Raw genomic sequence first — 20,788 nt, forward strand, 5'->3', positions numbered from 1 at the left:
GATCCTCAGACAGTTGATGAAAATATTATTGAGATATGTTACTGCTTTTTGGAAAGATTCTTAACTAATTTGTTATACAGGGGCATCTAGTTTCATATGGGCTTTTGAATGTATTATATAACTGATTTATATAAAAAAAACCCAGAAAATGTTTTTTTTTATAAACCAAACGAGAGGTGGCTTAACATAATAAACTTTTATGCTGATTACGTAAGACAACGTACGTAATTAATCTAAACGACAGATATTTCAATGGTTTGAAAGGTTTTCTTGTAGGAAAATTCTGCAACGAAATGACAATGTCATATGACAAATTTTCATGCCAAATTCGTTAGCAGGGCAACATTAGAACCCAGAGAGCATCGAATGGCCATTGCTAGGAGCTCTATGAAGCTCTTAGTAACTGATATGAATTTAATTTTTGATTAGTTCATCCGTATTTACCATATAAAAAAATTGAATTTGTCATATGACATCGCCATACTGTTACAGAATTCCCCTACTGATCGGCTTTAAATTTAAAAAAAAATTAAAAATCTCACTTTTCAATCTACATCCTTATAATGGCGGAATTTGATAAATTTCTGCTCAAAAATTTAAGGACATTTTGTACTTTAAAACTAAAGCTATTTACCGGAGAATACGAATTAGCATGTAAAGGCAAAATTTAAGAATTTAGAACTTCAATTTTTGTCAAGGATTAAGAGTAATAATTAAATTAAAAAATACGTTCTGTTATACACTGTCAGAAAGTCGAAAAAAAAATGTTCTGGGTAATCCCATGCAATGTAACATAAGAATATGTGATATTTTTCTAAGCTTTATTATAATATTCGAAATGTACTTCTATTCGTTTTAGAGATCTTAACAAAATTTAGAATTCTAAAACCTCTATAGAAATTGAATTAGGGTGTCTTTGAAATAGCGCTTTTTGTTCTATTTTGAAAGGAATTGAGACTTATCATAATAATGCATTTTACCTTCACAATGTGTTTGTTGAACCGAATTATATTTTGGTAAAATTCAGTTCAATTTAAAAATCGGAGAAAAAGCCCGATTTCAAAGATACCCCAATTCAAAGGTGTTCCACTTCCCCCTATTTATCAGTTTTATCTATTAAATTTTATTAGCCTATAGCCAAACGGTAAGAGAAATTTTGTTCTGAATATGGTTTACGAAACTCCGTCATAGCCTGATATTTTCTAAAAGCATTTTATTCCTTATCTTTTACCTCTGCTGCACCATCCAGAACCATTTTTTGGTTTATTATGGAAAAGACTCTCAAACTATTTTACTTAAATATTTTTCTTTTATTATAAATTTTAATAACACAGATTTTCTGAGAATCTTTAAGTGCTGCTTAAAAAAAATCACCTTTCCTTAATTAAAATATCTTCCCCGGGGGCAGGAGAAATGTGATACTCGTTTTTTTTTCTCTTCAATAGGATAGAGTTGCAGTGGAAAATTTCGCAAATCTCTTTTGTTCATTTGAAAAAAAAAAAAAAAACACAACTTGCAAATGAAAATACATAAAGATAGTGCTCATGTGTCTCAACTCTACTTAATGTGAAAAGCAATTTACATGAAAGTGTATGTTGAACAGGAAATTGCTGACCGTGTAGACTTGCTCATCTAATTCTTTATGTATACCGTATAAAGGATTATTCATTAAAAATAATTAAAGTGCTGTACTGCAAGTCATATGATGGACTGAATTATTTGATAACTAGAGAAAGTACAACGCTGTAAGAGGGTGATTTTGAACCTATATATTTTCCACTAACATTCTCTAAATTTACTGGTAAATATTTCTGTGTGATGCACTTTACATCGTAATGGGATATTAAATGGGTGCTTGACATTTTTCCTATTTAAATAATGCTTTAATTTAAATCTATCTAAAATTTATGCTATACTCCGAAGAAAGTGTCCAAATACTTTTGAGAAAATGTTTTGAGTTGTTTTGACTTCTCCTGATAATTTAGGGAATTTACCACATTTACCCAGGTTCGGTTTAAGATTTTAAGGTGAAAATTTGCAGAAAGATACATGTCTGTCCAAGATAAACCACAATGGGAATGAAAGTGGCACATAAGGATACATCTTTCACCACATATACATCTGAACGGATATCTCTTTTAAGTCCTCTTTCTCGTTTATCTTCATATTCTGACCACGAAAATGAGCTCTGGGTGTATTTACCTGACAAGTGTAGAGTCCCTCATCCAGGCGGCTAGTCTCGGATATTCCCAGGAGGGCTGTATAATGATTTTTCGAATCCTGCGGGAGCAGACGTGTCCACATATTCCTGCAAAAAGATACAAAAAACAAAATTGGCCAAATGAAAAATAAGTGGAAGTCAGATGAAGCAGAAAAAATCAATTTTAAAAAATATTGTAAGGTAAAGTACCCTTTATTCGACCGGTTCCTCTATTCGACCGGTAGATTTATTTATTCAATTTAATTATATTTACTATAATATTTTGTGTATGATCTAACATTAATAGGTCAATTATTCTTTAAATAATACGAATCAGTGACAAATTCATAGAAATTGATGAAATTCACCATCAAATATTCAAAAATTGACCCACCGGTCGAATAGAGGAACCCGGTCGAGTAAGGGTACTTTACCTTAGCGTTATTAATTTTTATTTTGCTTCAAGCAAAATACTTTTCTTGATTATATTTTTCTCCACATAATATTTCTTTTCTTTTGTATCTGACATGAGGCTATCAGGGGTTATTTTTTGCTTTAGTCCATTTTTAGAGCAAAGGGCTTATGAGATAAATATTATTCTCGGTGAATATGGTAAAGTCTCCATGGACTGTGTATAGCAGAAAAAATACCCTCACTAACGAGAGAAATAAGCAAAAAAATGCTTTGTTTCAACCCTAAAATATACTCTGAGATTTTTCAGTGGTCATCAATGATACTTATCTCTACTTCAACCCACTTTTGTGAGCAATATCATGCAAAATTAATCGCATTTGTGCCCTAGTGTGACAGAAAAACTTACGAATTATTCGTTTGAAGATATAAAAAGCCACACAATTAATAGTGCACAGAGAGAATGTGGGTTAATATGAGGTTTTTGGTGAAAAACTTTTTCACCATAAATACACAGGAAAAGTTTAACGGCAAGAGTTCAAATGAATGACCATAAGAAAGGAATGTGTGAAAAAAATTAAAAGCATAGATAAAATTTTTGGCTTAAATTGGATGAAAGGATGTGTAGAAAACATAAAGGCTTTAGTTCAATGGTATTATTTATACTCAAAGTTTCTTTTTTCTTAGAAAACTGTAGTATAAATTCGCTCCGGTGATGGCCAGTGGATTTGAAGTCATTTTACAAAGTTTTCAATCTTGCTCAGAGCTTTCGGTCTTGGATATGAACTTTCTTCAGTGACAATTTATGATGTAAATTATTTAAATATTTATTTATGATTTGACGACCACTGAAGAAGGTCCATATCCAGGACCGGAAGCTCTGGGAAATATTGAAGAAGTGTTTTTCTTTGTGAAGTGACTTCAAATCCACTGACCATCACTGGAGAGTCTTCTATCGATATATATCACGCCAGTAGTGCTTCATTCAATTATTTTATGTTGAATAGCATTAATTGTCGAAAATTCTGGATTTATTCAGCCGTAGAATCCTAAACTTGGCCCATAAAATCAATTTAAATAGATCTAACTAGCATAAGCACAGTTAAAATACTTTAATTTTTGCGGTATTTAGGAGTATTTAATTAAATGTGGATACTATGCTTTCCGATTGGTAAAACATCGATTATCGGTTTATAACAGGTTTATAGAATTTTGGATCGATTCATGGTTGTTAAGGATTCAAAACCTTTCCAACAAATCCAATATTTCCCTACTCGGTTAAGTAGTAGGGGAATGTTGGCATGGTTCGCACAGAGTTAACCTTCAAACGATGCGAATTTTATCTTTGTTTGCAAAGAGCTGACCTATCATTTCTCTTCTCGTTTCATGAGCTTAATAATGATCTATCTTATGGCAAACAAATGACGAACTAGCTCTTTACAAACATAGAGAAAATTTGCGTTGTTTGAAGGTTCACTCTGTGCGAACCATGCCAACATTCCCCTACACATTCAGGATCCCATGAAAAAATTGAAGATGGAAGTATCACCATTTTTTATTTTCACTGCTTTTTAAAATAATAATAATTTATTAATTTTTAAAGATTCTTTTAATTCGACCTTCAGTGTCGATTTTTCCAGTGCGTTCCTTAGATGGATAAAATAGACTGTGAGTTTTGAAAACACGAAAACACCCCTAAAAAAAAACTTTTATAAGAAAAATATTTTGGCATATCTAAGAAAACGATTTTACAAGTAGCGCAAATTCATTCTTTTTCTTTTTTTTTCAAAAATCGTGTGATAGTCAAAAATTTATTTAGTTTAACGGTTTAAACGGCTTTAAACGATACGGCTTAAAACTAACAAAATGTGAAATAATAATCTAGAGAAAGTTACTTTTTCGGATTTTGGGGATTTAGTATTTGACGATGTTCTCTCCAAACTATAAATTTGTAAATGGTTCGCTTAAAATTTTAGGTTAAAATTCAGAGTCTTTCATTTACACATGAATATTAGAAGAATCAGGCTTTTACACTAAGAAAAAAAGGCTGCGATTAACTTTTTTTCGTCATAACTTTAACACTTTTTGGGTGTAAAAATATATCAACATTTTTTAATGTTAATTTTACACCTTTTAAGGGTAAAATCAACATGAAAGAACGGCAACTTTAATGTCCAACGCACAATAAATTTTGTTTAGTAAACATGTTTTTGACATTTCAATAAGAGTGACTGAAATGCAGATCTAGTCAACTCGCTCTCTCTCATAGGAAATTTAGAAAACATGTTTACAAACAGAAATTATCGTGCGCTACGCATAACCCATAATACACCTAAAAAGGGTAATATTTACACCGTTTTCGGATCAATACTGCAGGATAAATTCAACATTTCCGGAATGTTATTTTGACTTTTTCGGATTTCTCCCAGTGTAACATTTCATGCTTTCCAATAAGATTCTTCAATTTCGAAAACAAGTCCTGTAAAAATTAAAAATTTTATTCAAAATTATAATTTTTTTCTATTATAGGGGAGACTGGGGCAAAAGGTCACAAAACAGATATTTTATTTTTTTACAAGATACTCGAGCGCTTCAAAAATTTCTACTTAGCGCAGTTTTATAGGAAATTTACCGCTCTACAACTTTGTGAAAGTAATTTTCCTCTATTTTGTAAGGAAATACGTTTATCGAGCCAATTTCTAAAAGGTAATTTTGTGACTATTCTCAAAAATGCTGGGGCAAATAGTACCAGACATTGGGTATTATCATATTTTGATTCGCTTCATTACGGGCTTCCGTAAATTTGAAAAAATACCTAAAAGACATATTTCACGGTGCGACAAAATTTACCTTTTTGTGGGTGTCTTTGACGAGAGTGCCAAAACTTGTTAGAGGGTCATTTAAGGACCTCAAATCTGCAATCCGTTTGTCCGGGTCACCTCTAGATTTTTTTTGAAAAAGCATATTTAGTTTTTTGATGTTTTATAAAATTCAAAAATTCATATCTCTGGTTCTAATTATCCGGTGGTAGTCACATAAAGCTAATCTGACGCGTAATTTCATTCTATATAACTCTTGTGAACATATCAAGCATCTACGATGAAAATGAAGTATATTTTTTAAAGATTTTTTGAAAAAGGGCACCTAAAATGGTGCATTTTTCTGTGTTTTTTCCATCTTCTAGTAATTTTCCCACTTTAATAGAGCATTTTATATGTCAAATAACTATGCCTAAAAGTTAGAGAATTTAATATTCTTTCATATCTTTTTGGTTTAAATTTTCTATCCTAATTCGTTTATTCACAATAATTTATTGAAAATAAAATGCATTATTATAAAAATAAAATCTCTTATTATATATAATTATTTGGTATCTTTGTCTAACCTACAGAAGAGCATTCTCTTTTGCACTCTCACTTACACATTTCATATAAAAAGAGGTGCAGTGAAAAAAAGAGACGTATATAGAAATAGAGAGAGAAGAATAGCTGTTATGAGTGCCAAAAAACTATTCTTCTCTCTTTATTTCTATATACATCTCTTTTTTTCATTTCGCCTCTTTTTATATGAAATGTGTAAGTGAGAGTGCAAAAGAGAATGCTCTTCAGTAGGTTAGACAAAGATACCAAATAATTATATATAATAAGAGATTTTATTTTTATAATAATGCCTTTTATTTTCAATAAATTATTGTGAATAAACGAATTAGGATAGAAAATTTAAACCAAAAAGATATGAAAGAATATTAAATTCTCTAACTTTTAGGCATAGTTATTCGACATATAAAATGGTCTATTAAAGTGGGAAAATTAGTAGAAGATGGAAAAAAACACAGAAAAATGCACCATTTTGGGTGCTCTTTTTCAAAAAATCTTTAAAAAATATACTTCATTTTCATCGTAGATGCTTGATATGTTCACAAGAGTTATAGAGGATAAAATTACGCGTCAGTTTAGCTTTATGTGACTACCACCGGATAATTAGAACAGGAGATATGAATTTTTGAATTTTATAAAACATCAAAAAACTAAATATGCTTTTTCAAAAAAATCTAGAGGTGACCCGGACAAACGGATTGCAGATTTGAGATCCTTAAATGACCCTCTAACAAGTTTTGGCACTCTCGTCAAAGACACCCACAACGTGTCGCACAGTGTTTTCATAGAAAATTTATTCATCTACGCCTTTGTAAAACACCGTTTTCTCTGCGAGAAAAGTTAGAAAACCAGAAAAGGGCTTTTCAAGCTATTTTAGAAAAAAAAACACATAAAAGACTGCAAATCGTTTGACCAATGCAAACAACAAGCGGCGAGACATGATAATGACGTTTCTTTTCGCCGTGAGACATCAGAAATTGCTTCGCTTTTTTGTTACTTTCTGCTCTATACCTTTTGTTACTTTTTACCCCAAGTGACCATTTTTAATAAAAGGATTTCTGGAGAAAAGGACTTTTGTGAAATTCTAAAATAGATAGCGGATTCGTATTCAAAGAATCCAAATTATTTAGAAAATATTCACCAGTGCATCAATTTTGGAAAATAAGTAGGTAATAATTGTAATTTTCTGCAAGGAAAATATTTCAAAAATAGGGATAAAAATTTCGATATTTTTTATTTTCTAAATTCCTTGTTCGCATTTTAAGAAACTTACGACATTGAAGAAGGTCTGTGGAGGCTATCTATAGGAAAAAAATGAGCCGCTATCTTTTTTACCTTGGAAGGTATTGAATTTTGAATTTTTAGATTTGTGACTTTTTGCCCCAGTTTCCCCTAGTATTCAAGTTTGCAATAGCCGTCAATTTACCATTTTACCGACCTGACCAGGTAAATTACATGCTCTTGCCTTATCATTTTCTGTAGCAGAGTAACGCACCTGAAGTATGCGAGAACTCCGCGAATGCTAAGCAAGTTGACGTCACTCTTAAAGATACCAGGATACCACCAGTTTATTAACAGGGTGCTTAAAAAGCACTGTGATGGGCAAACGGTGGAGCAGGAATATTGTTCCACCACGAATGAGGACACCAATCATCTCCAGTGGAGAGTTGTCCAAAAGTTCTCTCTAACCAAAGCGTTTCTGGTAACAAAAAAAACCAAGAGCAAGGCTGAAAACTCGCAGGAGCTTTTGCCACTCTGTCAAACTACTTGACAAATCTCCGGAGGAGGCTAGACTCAATCTATGGAAGAAAGTCTTTCCACCAGATTTTGTCGAATTAAGGGAAGGGCTTCCTCCTGGTGGTGACCAAGACTGGAAGACATGGAAGTCTCTCAATCGTTTAAGAAGCGGCGTAGCGCGTTCGAGACAACAGGCAGTGATGGGGTTTCTCCAATTGTGACGTCCTATGTGACTGTGAGGTAATCCAAACCACCCCCACTTGTGTGTTTGTCCATTGTCCTCTTCCTCATGTGGATTTGCTGATTTAATGTTGGCAAGTCCACTTGCCATCGACGTGGCCCGTTTTTGGGCAAGACAAATTTAATTTTAGGACTCGACACGATCAATAACAATTCAGACTCCTTTCTTAAATAAATTAACAAATTATTATTGAGAATAACTTAGCCATGAAATTGATTGCTACGGTCCAGTAAAATAAGAGTTTTAAAACAATTTATTAATTTCTGAAGACTTCCACTTGAAAGTTCAAAACCCATCGATATAATTTTGTTCTGTTAAAGAACGTTATTGCTTATAAATAGGAATTATGCATTATTACTTCCTTTCTTGAGAAATGAAAAAAGGTTTTTTTTTTATACAGGCCTTTTTACTGAAATAAATTATCCCAAATTATATTTGAGCAATTCTCTTTGTATATTGAAAGACTCTGTATTGCGTCCTTTTTATTTACTCCTAAATATTTGGGAAGAGAGACCCTCGGGCAGTCAATCACTGGATGCCAATAACCTTTTTAACCTTGGAGCAATATCCTGATTTAGTAAATTTCAATTTCTTTTCACTCTCTCAGAGGATGCCAAGTCACAAGAGTTGAAGCAAAAGAAAATCTAAATCATCGCACGTACTAACCAAGCAATTAAAGCTCTACTGTAAAGCTCAACAGTATTTCCGTGGTTGAAGCATGGAATTAACATTTGAAATGCTGCTAAAGTAATAGCAATAAAATGAGCAAATTACGAAAATGTTCACGAACACGCACAAAATGTGGTATTTATTTGCCTTTTCTGTCGCAAAATGCCATACAAACGGAAGAGATCTGACTCTGTGAATGGCAGGAAAATTAATTTGTATTTATACTCATTAAGAGTCCTTTTAAATTAAACTCTTTCATCAATCTATCACCTCCATCTGCATAGTGTAAGGTTGTTTATAGCTCAATATTTTGGTGACATAGCGTATAATTTAGTTGGTTAACATAATTTATTCATGTTAAACACTGAAATGCACTCGTATAAAAGTTTTTATGTGGAAATCAACTTAAACACTTCCAAGTTTAAGTGTTGTACCGTGCTAACATTGATACTATACAAGAGCAAAAGTTTCGGCAAAGATTAAAAGTAATTCGTCAGTTGAAAACTAACATTGCAACTTCTGAAAAAAGTCTTTTGTCGAGGGATGAAAATATGATTTTGTTTTATGAACTTTTATCTTGAAATATTGGATAGACTTGTATAGCACTTAATAAGAAAAATCCCCAGTTTTAGTTGTTCAAACACTCTAAGAATGAAAGTCCTGAATTGTCATAGTCTCACAATTAAATAGTGGCATTATTAATTTTAATCAACAGTTGATGGGACGATTGACTTAGCAGATATTCAATTATTTTCTTTTTATTTAGTTAATATCTTTCTATATAATGACTATAAGCTCTTCATTGTTTGATAGAATCTTAATGCAATTTAGTCGGGTCATTATCGTAAGAAAACTTTTTAATTATTCCCAAGATATATTTTGGAAGTTCTATTCACTATTCATCTCAAACTGCGAATTGCTATTTAGTGCTAAAAATTATGTTCAACGCCTAAAACAATTTAAAATGAATTTATCACGCCGATAAAGCTTTTGGTTCCTCCAGAAGCTCTAAAATGTTCAATTTTATTATCATTGTCAAGTTTTTATCAAAATTGTGTAAAATCTCTTATGGCCAATGTCGACTTGTAGGACTTGCAATAAAAATTTAAAATCTTATATAGTAAGGCCATGTAACTCCGACGATTGCAAAACTCGGATGCCGCGACCGATTTAACTCGGATACATCCACTTAATATATAATTTATATTTTTATTTCTGTAATTAATTACTGAAGTATCATAATATAACTATTCTACTTTAAGAAAAACCAAAAATTATATTTTTATCGGTTTAATAAGTGGGTAAAAGAAATATTTTTTTAAGCTCGGGTCAGCTGGGTTGTGTACTAAAAATTTAATTTCTGAGAAAATTTTGCTGTTGACAGCTCGTCGCTGGAAAAAGTTTAGTGTTTTTTCTATATAATAAAACATTATTTGCAATCAAAATTATCAATAAAAGTTAGTGTAGTTATTGATCTACAAGGTGAGTAAGAGTTTATTGATAATATAAATAATTCATACAGAAATAAGTGATTTTTGTGAATGTTTACATTTCGATGCATGTCGGATGCGGTGAAAGTCAATGTTTTGGTTCAGAATTTGCATTGTTCAGGACTCTTTTTCTGTTTCAGATGCCAAAGGGAACAAAAGAAAAGACCTATAAGGACAAGCCCTACTCTACGGAAGGTCTTAGGAATGCCTTGCAGTGTGTACGAGATGGTTCTACCATAGCATATGCATCCAAAACATTTAATGTCCCAAGAACAACACTGCACAACAAATTGACGGACAGATACCCGGAAGAGTGCCCCAATGGCAGGCCAAACGACGGACGCTTACAAAAGAACAAGAAGAAGAGCTTGTCAAATGGATCCTGGGATGTGCGGATGGCTGGCATCCCATCGGGAAGGAACAAGTTCTGGACAGCGTTAAACTCATCTGTGAGGTCTACAAAATTCCAAACCATTTTACAGCTGGAAGACCCGGAGACGTTTAGTTCAGGAATTTTCTTAAGCGTCATCCAGAGCTCAGCATGCGCAAGCCAAAATCCTTCTCATTGGAAAGAGCTACTGTTACTGCTGAAGACCTCACTGAATGGTTTCAGAATTGTCTTGGATATTTCACAGAACACAACCTTCTGAGCATTTCACCAGACCGTGTTTTTAATTGCGACGAAAGTGCCTTCTTTTTGACACCGGAAGATGGAAATGTCCTGTCCAGGAGAGGTTCACGTGTAGTTCCATCTCTTAAAAATTCAGGACCGAAGCAATGTATCACAGTACTCTTCATGGTGTCAGCTACTGGCGAACTTGCTCCTCCAATGGCTGTTCATAAAACTGACATTACTCCAAAAATTGCCATTCACAACACAGAAGGATGGAAAATGGGAACGTCACCACAGAGTGGCTGGATGGATGGGCCACTTTTCTATGCTGGTCTTTATTTCCCGAAAATTGTTTTCCAACATTCAGAGGAGTCCATTATCAATAACCAGCACGATCAGGCCACCGACAATAATCCTTCAAATGATCCAGTCATCCCTGGAAACCAACTCTCTGCAACTTCTGAGACTCAACCGATCTTCGACACACTAAAACAATGCTATTTCTGGCCAGGAGAAATTCCAAAACGTCGTCAGAAGAAGAGGGTCAAAGCCAGCAATGTCAAACACCAGTATATTGTATCTTCCGAGGAAATTATCGCGGAACAGGAGGAAAAATTGAGGCAGGATTTACAAAAAAAGAAAGAAATTGTTTAACGGAAGTTGACCAGAGAGAGGAACAAAAAAATAAGGGCAGAAGAAAAGGAGATAAAACTAAAGGAGAAACACATGGTAAAGGAAAAGGCTCAAATGCCAATTGAAGCTGAAAAGAAAAAACGTGGGAGGAAGTCAGCCAAGAAAACCGAGGAAAAATCAAAGAATTGAGTGCAATCTTAAAATAAATAAAAATATATATAATATAATTAAATAATAAATTAATGAAATGAATTGATGGAATAAAACTCTAAAAAAATGTTTTTGAAATAATATCTTCTCATTTTTATGCATTAAACTTTTCCTTAAAATGAGCATCCGAGTTTGATCGAATTCAACGGAGTTACATAAAAGCGTCGCAGTAACATTCTTGCGCATATATTAATATTATCGCAATTTTATTAATTTTCATCAATATTATTGCTAAAATTCTATTTCTATTATGATTCTAAATTAAACAAAGAATAATTCTATTGATTTGGAATGGCGAAAAAAATATTTCATCAGTCCAAAAACAAGCATTAAAGTCGCACTCTATGAAAAGTATCCGGATTACCTCTCTTTACTATATTGTAACGTTCTAACCCAAGCACTTTCGTACGGTGAAAAAAGATTTACTGTTAAATACTTTTGACTCCTGATCGCGGTTTTTTATAAGGAGTTGGAAAAGACCAAGCTTCGTGAAATTTTCAGCACATATTTATTACCAGTGCTTAAACTATTTTTTTCGAAAAAAAAACCCAAGATTTTACCGTGCGGTAAACAAAATGCAGGTGCCTTTGTCCTCCGTTGGTGATTTTGACCTCCTCCTGTACGTAAGCTTATCTTTAATACTAGCACTTAAGGAGGGTCTTTACCGATGCAATCTACCAGGTCTGACCGGTGAGGACCGCTTTTAAACATTAAAATTATAAAGCTTTATGGGGCCAAAGTCACCCGGAAGACAAAGTCACTCGCATCTACGGTACAAAACGGCGGACTAATGAGTAGTATATTGGAACGTCTCGTCCCAGCACTCTCTAGCTATGACTAAAATATTTTAAAAAATTATAAGGCTTAAAATATCTTTTAAGGTTTGCGGAATCTTTGTTTTTTCCATTTTGTTTTTCAAAGTTTGTCTTTGGAAACTTTGTCTTCGGTAATTTTTGTTTTTTGGAAACTTTGCCTTTGCAAATCTTATTTTTCATACATTTTGCACAATTATCGAAAATTTTGTCTGTCACACATTTTACACACGCATATTTTATAACTTTTCAAAAAATTTCCCTTTTTCAGAAAATTTTCCTTTGCCGCAAAGGACGAAACTAAAAACTTCCCAAAACACAGAAAATTTCCCTGTGCCAAAAAGGATGAAACTAGAACCTTCCTGAAAGACAAAAAACTTTCATTTGCCCCAAAAGGCGAAACTAAAAATTTCCCAAAACACAGAAAATTTTCCTTTTCCTCAAAGGACGAAACTAGAAACTTCCCAAAACACAGATAATTTACCTTTGTCCTAAAGGACGAAACACAAAACATCCCAATCACAGAAAATTTCCCGTAATACTGAAAATTTCCCTTTGCCCCAAAGGACGAAACAATAAACTTCAAAAAACACCGTTGTAATTTTATTATTTTATTTAATAAAATATACATGTTTAAAATATATGAAAGACAAGATTGCCAAAGACAAATTCTCCAAAAAACAAAGATTACCGAAGACAAAGATTCCAAATACAAACTGAGACAAACAAAATGGAAAAAAAAATTCCGCAAACCTTAAAAAATATTTTTTTTATGTACGATTTAGGTCCAACTACAAGAGAATTTAATTATAAAAAAATAAGCCCTTATGCATTTCATTCGATACATAACTTTGTTCTTCATCTTTCCCACCAATTAGATGGAATTTTAAAAATGAGAAGTTGAGGAAATGTGCTTCGTAAATCACTTTGAATGATTTATGAATCGGGATTCAATATTGCCCAAAATACACCTTAGGAATAGTAAAATTAAATTTCGGATAAAAATTAGTTATCGGTTATGAACCGGTAATGCACCGGTTCATACCCAATTAGAAACCATTCAGGCTTGTCAGGAATTCCATGTCTTTCTCAACGAGCCTTAACATGGCCCCATCAGTCGATAAAGCGCTCTCTTAAGAGCCTTTTAAACCTTTGATCTGAAAAAAAAAACGTAATTAGGAATGATTCAACGTTATTTTCGTCTAAGGACAAAATGTCGGCATTGGTAAAATCTAAAACATATCGAAAAATGACAAAAAAAAATTGTACTTCTCGTTTTCGAGCAATCCCAAAAATATGGTTTTGGAGGGGAAGGGGAGGGATTGGTGAAAAATGAGAAGAATTATGTTAATGTTCCCAGGGTTGACTTAAGGGGGTTCCCGCGAAGGACCCATGTTTCTATTTTTGACTATTTGGGCTATAGACGTGGTATTGGCCGAACGGACAGAGCGCCAGATGCGCAAAATGAAAAAAAGCGTGACATCAAAAATCTCGACACTTCTAATTTTCAAAATTTTACAGAAGTACGACCCCATAGGGGGTAAGGCTCGAAATATGTATCACTCAAAATCGAGGGATTGTAGATACTGCATTCTCTGTAGAGTTCGAGCAGTAATATTTCACACGTATTACTAGAAATTTCAGAATTTCCATGAAGTAGAAATGGTTTTGATTGCAATTGCACTCCAATTTCAGCTTGTGACTTTGTATCATTAGAAAACGCTTGATTAATTCACGGAAATTTAAATTCAATGCCCTCAGCAGTTGGGTTTTAATACAATTCTGTGCTAAAAATACTTTGATATGCCATGAACAAATCGTTTTTCTGTAATGTACTTTCAACTACATATCCATTTAGTAATTATGCTGAATGTGCAGTTCATTAAAATTAATATGACTGGTAGTACCATAAAAAAGAAAACTCAAATGGAGCGCAGCTGAAGGTAGTTGCAGTTTGGAAAATACGATAAAGAAGCATGAAATAGAAGGAAAAAGAAAAAAAACTGAGGTGAAACTTGATGCTGCATGAGACAAGGGTATATCCTGCAATTTATAATTCCATTTCGCGTTCATCAAGAACACAGAATTACAAACACTTTGGAGGAATTGCACATTAAGTTTGAGGTCGAGCATGAGAAATGGTCAAAAGAATTAGGGGCAAAGGTGAAAAAAAAAAGTCAACAGAAATGCTACCACAATTACACTGTGCTGTCTTATAAAACATAAAACACGTTTTAGTTTAGAAGAGATGGTACAGAGGTGGAAATGAAAAGATGTGATGCTTTCTTACTGAACAATAGTACTTCATTTGCTCCGAGAGAGCTTTTCTTGGGTGTAAATTGCACTTTTTAATCCACCAAATTAGTGATTTAAAAGCTTAGGCGAAATTGCGCAATGAAATATACTGGAAATAAATTAGAAGAACACCACAATTTAGTCATTTAAAATGCTTTATTTGGTGAAAAATGCCACATTAAGCGACAAATTATTATCCAGTGACAAAAAAGGATGAAACAGCTACTCAGCTTTACGGATTATTCGAATTGATGACCAAGATGTTCGTTCTTGTGAAAAATGCCTTTTTTTCTCAAAATTAACAATACATTTGAAATTTATCTAGTTTTTAATAATCAAAAACTTTGTCAATTCAATTTATTTGGTCAGTTATTAAAAAAATTGATAAGCCAAAACATCAAATTGGTCAGTAAAAAAGCAATAATTTTGATCAGTAAAATGATTCATATTGTCCCCAGCACACATTTTAGATCATACCCTAAGGAGCATTTATCGCCATAAACGAGTAAAAATGTCTGATATCTATACGAAAATCATATCGAGAACTTTACATATTTCTTTTATATAACAGCATAAAAGAGACCCATATTCAAGTGAATGGGGAATTTTTACATCCAAAATATAACAACTATATATTTTTTAGATATAATCACGTCATCTTGTACTGAAAAATATATCAATTATAACTAAATAAAATAAAATCACTATATGGGAAACTGGGGCACCACCAAACATGGGGTACCACCAAACACTGCGATTTTGAATCGGATATTCGACTTCAGAGGATAAGACGTATAGGAATTTGTAGGCACTATTGGGATGCTTGTCCACTGAAGGAAAGGTCGAGATAGTCCAAGTAGTTTAGAAATAAAAAGTAGTGTTTGGTGCTACCCCGTGTTTGGTGGTGCCCCAGTTTCCCCTATATACAATATTAATTTTATAACTACTGATCGAAGGATTGTAAATTTCATGAAATCTATTTTTCTGTATTTTAATTTCTCACATGCACATCCAGCCCTATTGAGGGTGTGGCCTATTTTTCGGTGAGCAAAACACCTCTGCTTACACTCAAAATTGTAACAATGGTTCGGGTTTGCTTAGGATGTAATGTAACAATCCATTTAGTAAAACTTTAAATATGGAAAAATATCAACTTTTGTTGACTACGCACCTAAAAGAAGGCGTGGCCTAAAATTATCTATTCTCGGGTTTTTATATTAAAGATTCCAATAAAGTGACATTTTTTAAAGAAAACCATAAACAATTCTTGGAGAACAATGTCAAATATACCATTTTTTATTTAACCGATTAATATAATTCTTTCTGTATAAGATTTTGGAGTTAGATCTACATTCTGTTAATATTGTGAAATAATGCTGTGTATAATATTAAACATATTCCACAACCTCGGTTTCCCACACAATGCAGTTGCAGTGTTATGTGTAATGCTTAACCATTTACTAAGAACCCGCATTTACTTCGCTTATCATTATGCAAGAAAATACTTTAATGCTGTGTATTCCTACCCTGAAAATTTTACCACATTTCACCAGTCGCTGATCTGCTTGGAACTCTCTTGAAACTTTTCCCAAACCGAAAGTCTGCGCAAAAGTCTGACTTGGTTGGGAAAACAGTCTTTTGAATTTTTAATAATGTGTCTAACAGAAATCCAGTTAGGAGAATAATTGAAGGTGATATTAATGCTACAATTCGATATCACAAGAGTTCTAGTTCATCCTATATTAACCTCATGCTTCCAAGAGGAAAATTCTTCGCACCCAAATACAAGGGAGCCTTTAATTAGTAAATTGTTTACACTTCGCTCATTTTCATCTAATATTCAAACGTGTAAACATTTTGTTTATGACAAAATGAATTAACGTTGATATATAATATTAAGAAAGAAATATTATGAGCATATTTTGGATTTTGGATGGTAATTTGCATTTTAACCCCTCGTATCAAATAACCTTTCGAGCAACATTTTAGCAAACTGATTAGCTTAACAGAATTGCTTTGCTAAAATTGACTTAATTGAAATTACAATGATATGTTGTATGGAAGTGGAAGTAGTAGCAAAGAGAGAGAACTAAAGTGTTATCCTGTTGCAAAAGAGGATTTGTCACCAAGCCAGCACACTCACCTGTACGTGATGGCATTATATAGGAGTGTTTTACATAGTTAGTTACTTTTTATGAGAATATGCATTCTATGAGCATCATTTTTCACTGCTTGAATTTGAATTGGAATGGAATTTTAGGAATTCTTGACGCATAGGGAAAGTGCACATAATTTGGGGCAGCTTGAAATTTTGAACATTTTGAGGGCAATTTTGGACACTACAAATACAATGAATTAAATTAAGGAATTTTCTTTCAGTATTTAATGAGTAATGTACTCTGTCTAAATATTTATTCTTTTTAGAAGATATTAACACTAAATACGTTGAATTTTGAATATAATTTGAATTGAAATTGCTTGGAATGTCGAAGTCAATTCTCTTTAATGAATATGGAAAGTTTGTGGGCTCCTTCGTAAGAAAAGTTCTTAAAATGAACAGGGGACATTCTATTGAGGTGGATTAGCTATTATAAATTACAAGCAAAGTACCCAAAATTGCAAAAAGTTGCCCAAAATTGTACTCAAGTTCGTCTCTACATATTTATTAATTTTTAAAGGTATTAAAATTAATTTTAGGAACAGCAAAGATCCCAAAGAACATTTCCGAAAGGGAAGTAACTAAAAAGTTGAAATTGTATTGAAAATATTGTACTTCAAACTTAGAACATAGTTGCTTATATGCACTCTGTCCCAAATTATGAGCACTTTCCCTAATCAACAAGTGATTTTCCAGGTAAAACACAAATCTTAAAACGACTTTTATATCCTCTAATTGGTTTTTTTTAAGCTATAAAAAATAACTTAAATTGTACTCCATTAAATATATTTTAGTATAAGTAGACAGTATCATAAAATTTACTGCCATCAAATGCATCGTAAATAAAATTATCATTAATTAAAAAAATAATTAAAAATTAAAAGCAACTCCTTTTTCTAGTTATGTCATAAAACTAATTTCTTTTCGTCAACTCAGAAATTCCTTAAGATATTCTCAAAGCTTACAGCATTTTTTGGGCTCTACCAGCGTAAAATGCTTTTTATTTAATACCAATGGGAGCACAATCAGTTTTAGCTAAAATTATTAAGATTTTAATATACAAATGTATCAAATTTCTGAAATAGATCCAAATTTTGTATTTAAACTGAAATATCTAGGCTTTATGTTAACTGTCAAAACATTCGAATATGAAGGGAATTTTTCCTAATTTTATTACCTTTTACGATTTTATCGAATTGGCGAGAAAGAGTTTAAAGAAACTTATAAACTAAAAAAAATTAATTGAGCCTTATACTTTTCAAAATTAAGTTCTATTCTAATAACCTGAATGTTTTTGATTTTTTTTTCCAAAACGGTACAGTCATACATGTTTTTTTTTAAAACCCTTGAAAAGGTTTTGCTCTCACTTAGTTAGTTTAACTCTTAATTACAGTTACGTAAATGAAATTTTTTAAAGATTTTTCTATCAAACAAAAATTAAAACTTGTATATTTCCTGTCAATTATTAGGGAGTAACTGAGACGAGCTGCTCCAGTAAAATATTCTTTCACTCAACGAAATGTTTGACTTAAGGCTATCTATTATAATATATTGCGATAGATAGGTCAGATTCCTTAAAGGAATATGGAAAAAATATGAAGTGTTCGAAGCCAGTGTTTGTGTAGCCTGAAAACCTAATAAAATAATAGATTCTAAGGAAAAATTAATTTTTCTTTTATTTCTTGACGTAATAAAATCTAAACATAAAAACGCATATTCGCATTTGTAGGGGAAACTGGGGCACCACCAAACACGGGGTACCACCAAACACTGCGATGTTTTAATCGGATATTGACTTCAGAGAATAAGACCTATAGGAATTTATAGGCACTATAGGGATGTTTGTCCACTGAAGGAATGATGGAGATAGTCCAAGTAGTTTAGAAATAAAAATGAGTGTTTGGTGGTACCCCGTGTTTGGTGGTGCCCCAATTTCCCCTATAGAAAATAAATGTTTGTCTGTGTAGAATTTTTAAGTCGAATATATAATTTTTATATTAAGAATACATTATCCGATAAAATGCAACATTCTTTGCGGAACACGTTTCTTTTAAAATATCCAACAAAACGTGCTGACATTTCTCAGTTTGAGCTTACAAAGGATAATTTTTGCTTTTGTTGTATAAAATATTGGAAGCTACTGATGGTGATATACATATTTCAAAATGGTTTTGAAATATTCGTCGATTACAGTGGTTTCCATGATAATTTCCTTGTCGTCCATTAGTATGATAAATTCAATTAAAATCGCATTATTTGTTAAAACAAGTCTGACAGTACACCTAAAAACCCTTAACGTTGCGATGGTAAATTTCAATATCCTGGGACATGTAAAGTAGAGCATTGAAGGGTGATATATCTTTGAATAACAATATTAATGAAGATGTATTTATTGACTTTGATGATTTTCCCACTACGACACTTGAAAATTTTCTTCTAAAACTTTGGTGAATTGAAAAAGCAACAGATCATTAATCAATTAAGTACACAGCTAAAAGTATTTAATGGATTTCTCTGGCTCTGAAGCAATTTTGGAACACAAAAATTCATTAATTTGTTTGTTTTCCACGGTTTTTCTTATGTCAGTTTATTTTTACTAAAAGGATATGTTGCACACTACTCTCTTACAGATCAGAAAAGATTTCAGTGACTTTAAGTTGGTGAAACCAGCTGTTGTGAGCTTTATTATACCAAATGAAAATATCTTCAAAAGACACTGAAATGAGATATTTGTGCTTTTTATAAATTATATACCTTTCTTACTAAGACATTTTTCCATGCAAAAGAAAATGTGTGCAATTTTCTTGCCATTTGCATCTCGTTGATTGTTCATTCTCAAGAAATATTGCAGTTTCTTTTACAGGAAATTAAATATATTTATGTATATATATATTTATTGTTGATTTGTGAAGGAGACTGAAGAAAAGTGGAAAATACAATTGCTAAGTATCTCCATATTATTAAATTTATTTCCATGTTAAATAGCTGAAACCCCTTCTTAGATCCCTCTTGCAGTGACTTTTCTTATTATTCCAAAGACTATTGTCATGATAATGTTAGGTTCTTTGTGATTGTCATTTGAGAAAGTTGGAATTACACTTTTGAGACTGTTTTCTCATGCATTCTAAAATTACTTTTGGGATTACATTACTTTTCTTGCATGTTAGTCTACCACAGAACAATATTACATTTCCGTAAACATTGCATCAGAAATTGTTGCCTTTGAAAAATGCTAAGCTACTTTTGACTATGTTGTAATAACATTTTAATATAATAAAATTGTCCATGAGTAGGGGGAGGCTTTGATCGTTCGCACATACGCTACCTTCAGACACTTCATATTTCTCCCATATTCCTTTATGAATCTCACATATGGCTATATATTGTAATAGCTAACCTTAAATCCCATCTTTCCTGAAAAAATTGAGAGTCTAATCCTTTTTTCCTAGTTTCAGGAAACAAAAAATAAAAACAGGTCCAAAACTGTAATTTTGCTGTGCAATATTTCATACGATTGTGCAGAATTAATATCACTTTTCTGAAAAACTACTATCACAAAGGGTAGAAGGGTTATTAGGAATCAGATTTATGTAAAAATCTTTTAGGCTGAACAGGCACTTTTTGTGGGTGGAACAAAATTCACAAACTTGACTCAGATTCATCGATCGCACATAGAAGACTGCTTCTTTCAGATATTTTCCAGGAAACTTCATTTTAGATACGATCCCTCATATTCACATCTATTGTAATCTACCGATTTGATCCACCACTAAAAAGGAAAACTTAAAAATCGTAAAGTTGATAAACAAGAAGTAATTTGACTCAAATAGGCTGCAGTTGAGTAATTATTAAGCAATTTTGCATTTCTTTGATATAAAAATATTTTTCAAGCTTGCACAAACTGAATGTGCAATGAAAGAATCACATCTGCAATAAGCTCAT

General features: G+C 32.4%; 1 protein-coding gene across 1 annotated transcript in view; it reads right to left on the minus strand.

Moving 5' to 3' along the window:
• Positions 1-20,788, minus strand: part of LOC129806694 (uncharacterized) — a 174,939-nt gene that overhangs the window by 52,413 nt on the left and 101,738 nt on the right. Inside the window, exon 10 of the mRNA XM_055855464.1 lies at positions 2,203-2,308. Coding sequence (XP_055711439.1) covers positions 2,203-2,308 — 106 coding nt within the window. The remainder of the gene's footprint in view (positions 1-2,202; positions 2,309-20,788) is intronic.

This window comes from Phlebotomus papatasi, chromosome 3 (assembly GCF_024763615.1).
Source record: "Phlebotomus papatasi isolate M1 chromosome 3, Ppap_2.1, whole genome shotgun sequence".
Lineage (NCBI taxonomy): Eukaryota > Metazoa > Arthropoda > Insecta > Diptera > Psychodidae > Phlebotomus > Phlebotomus papatasi.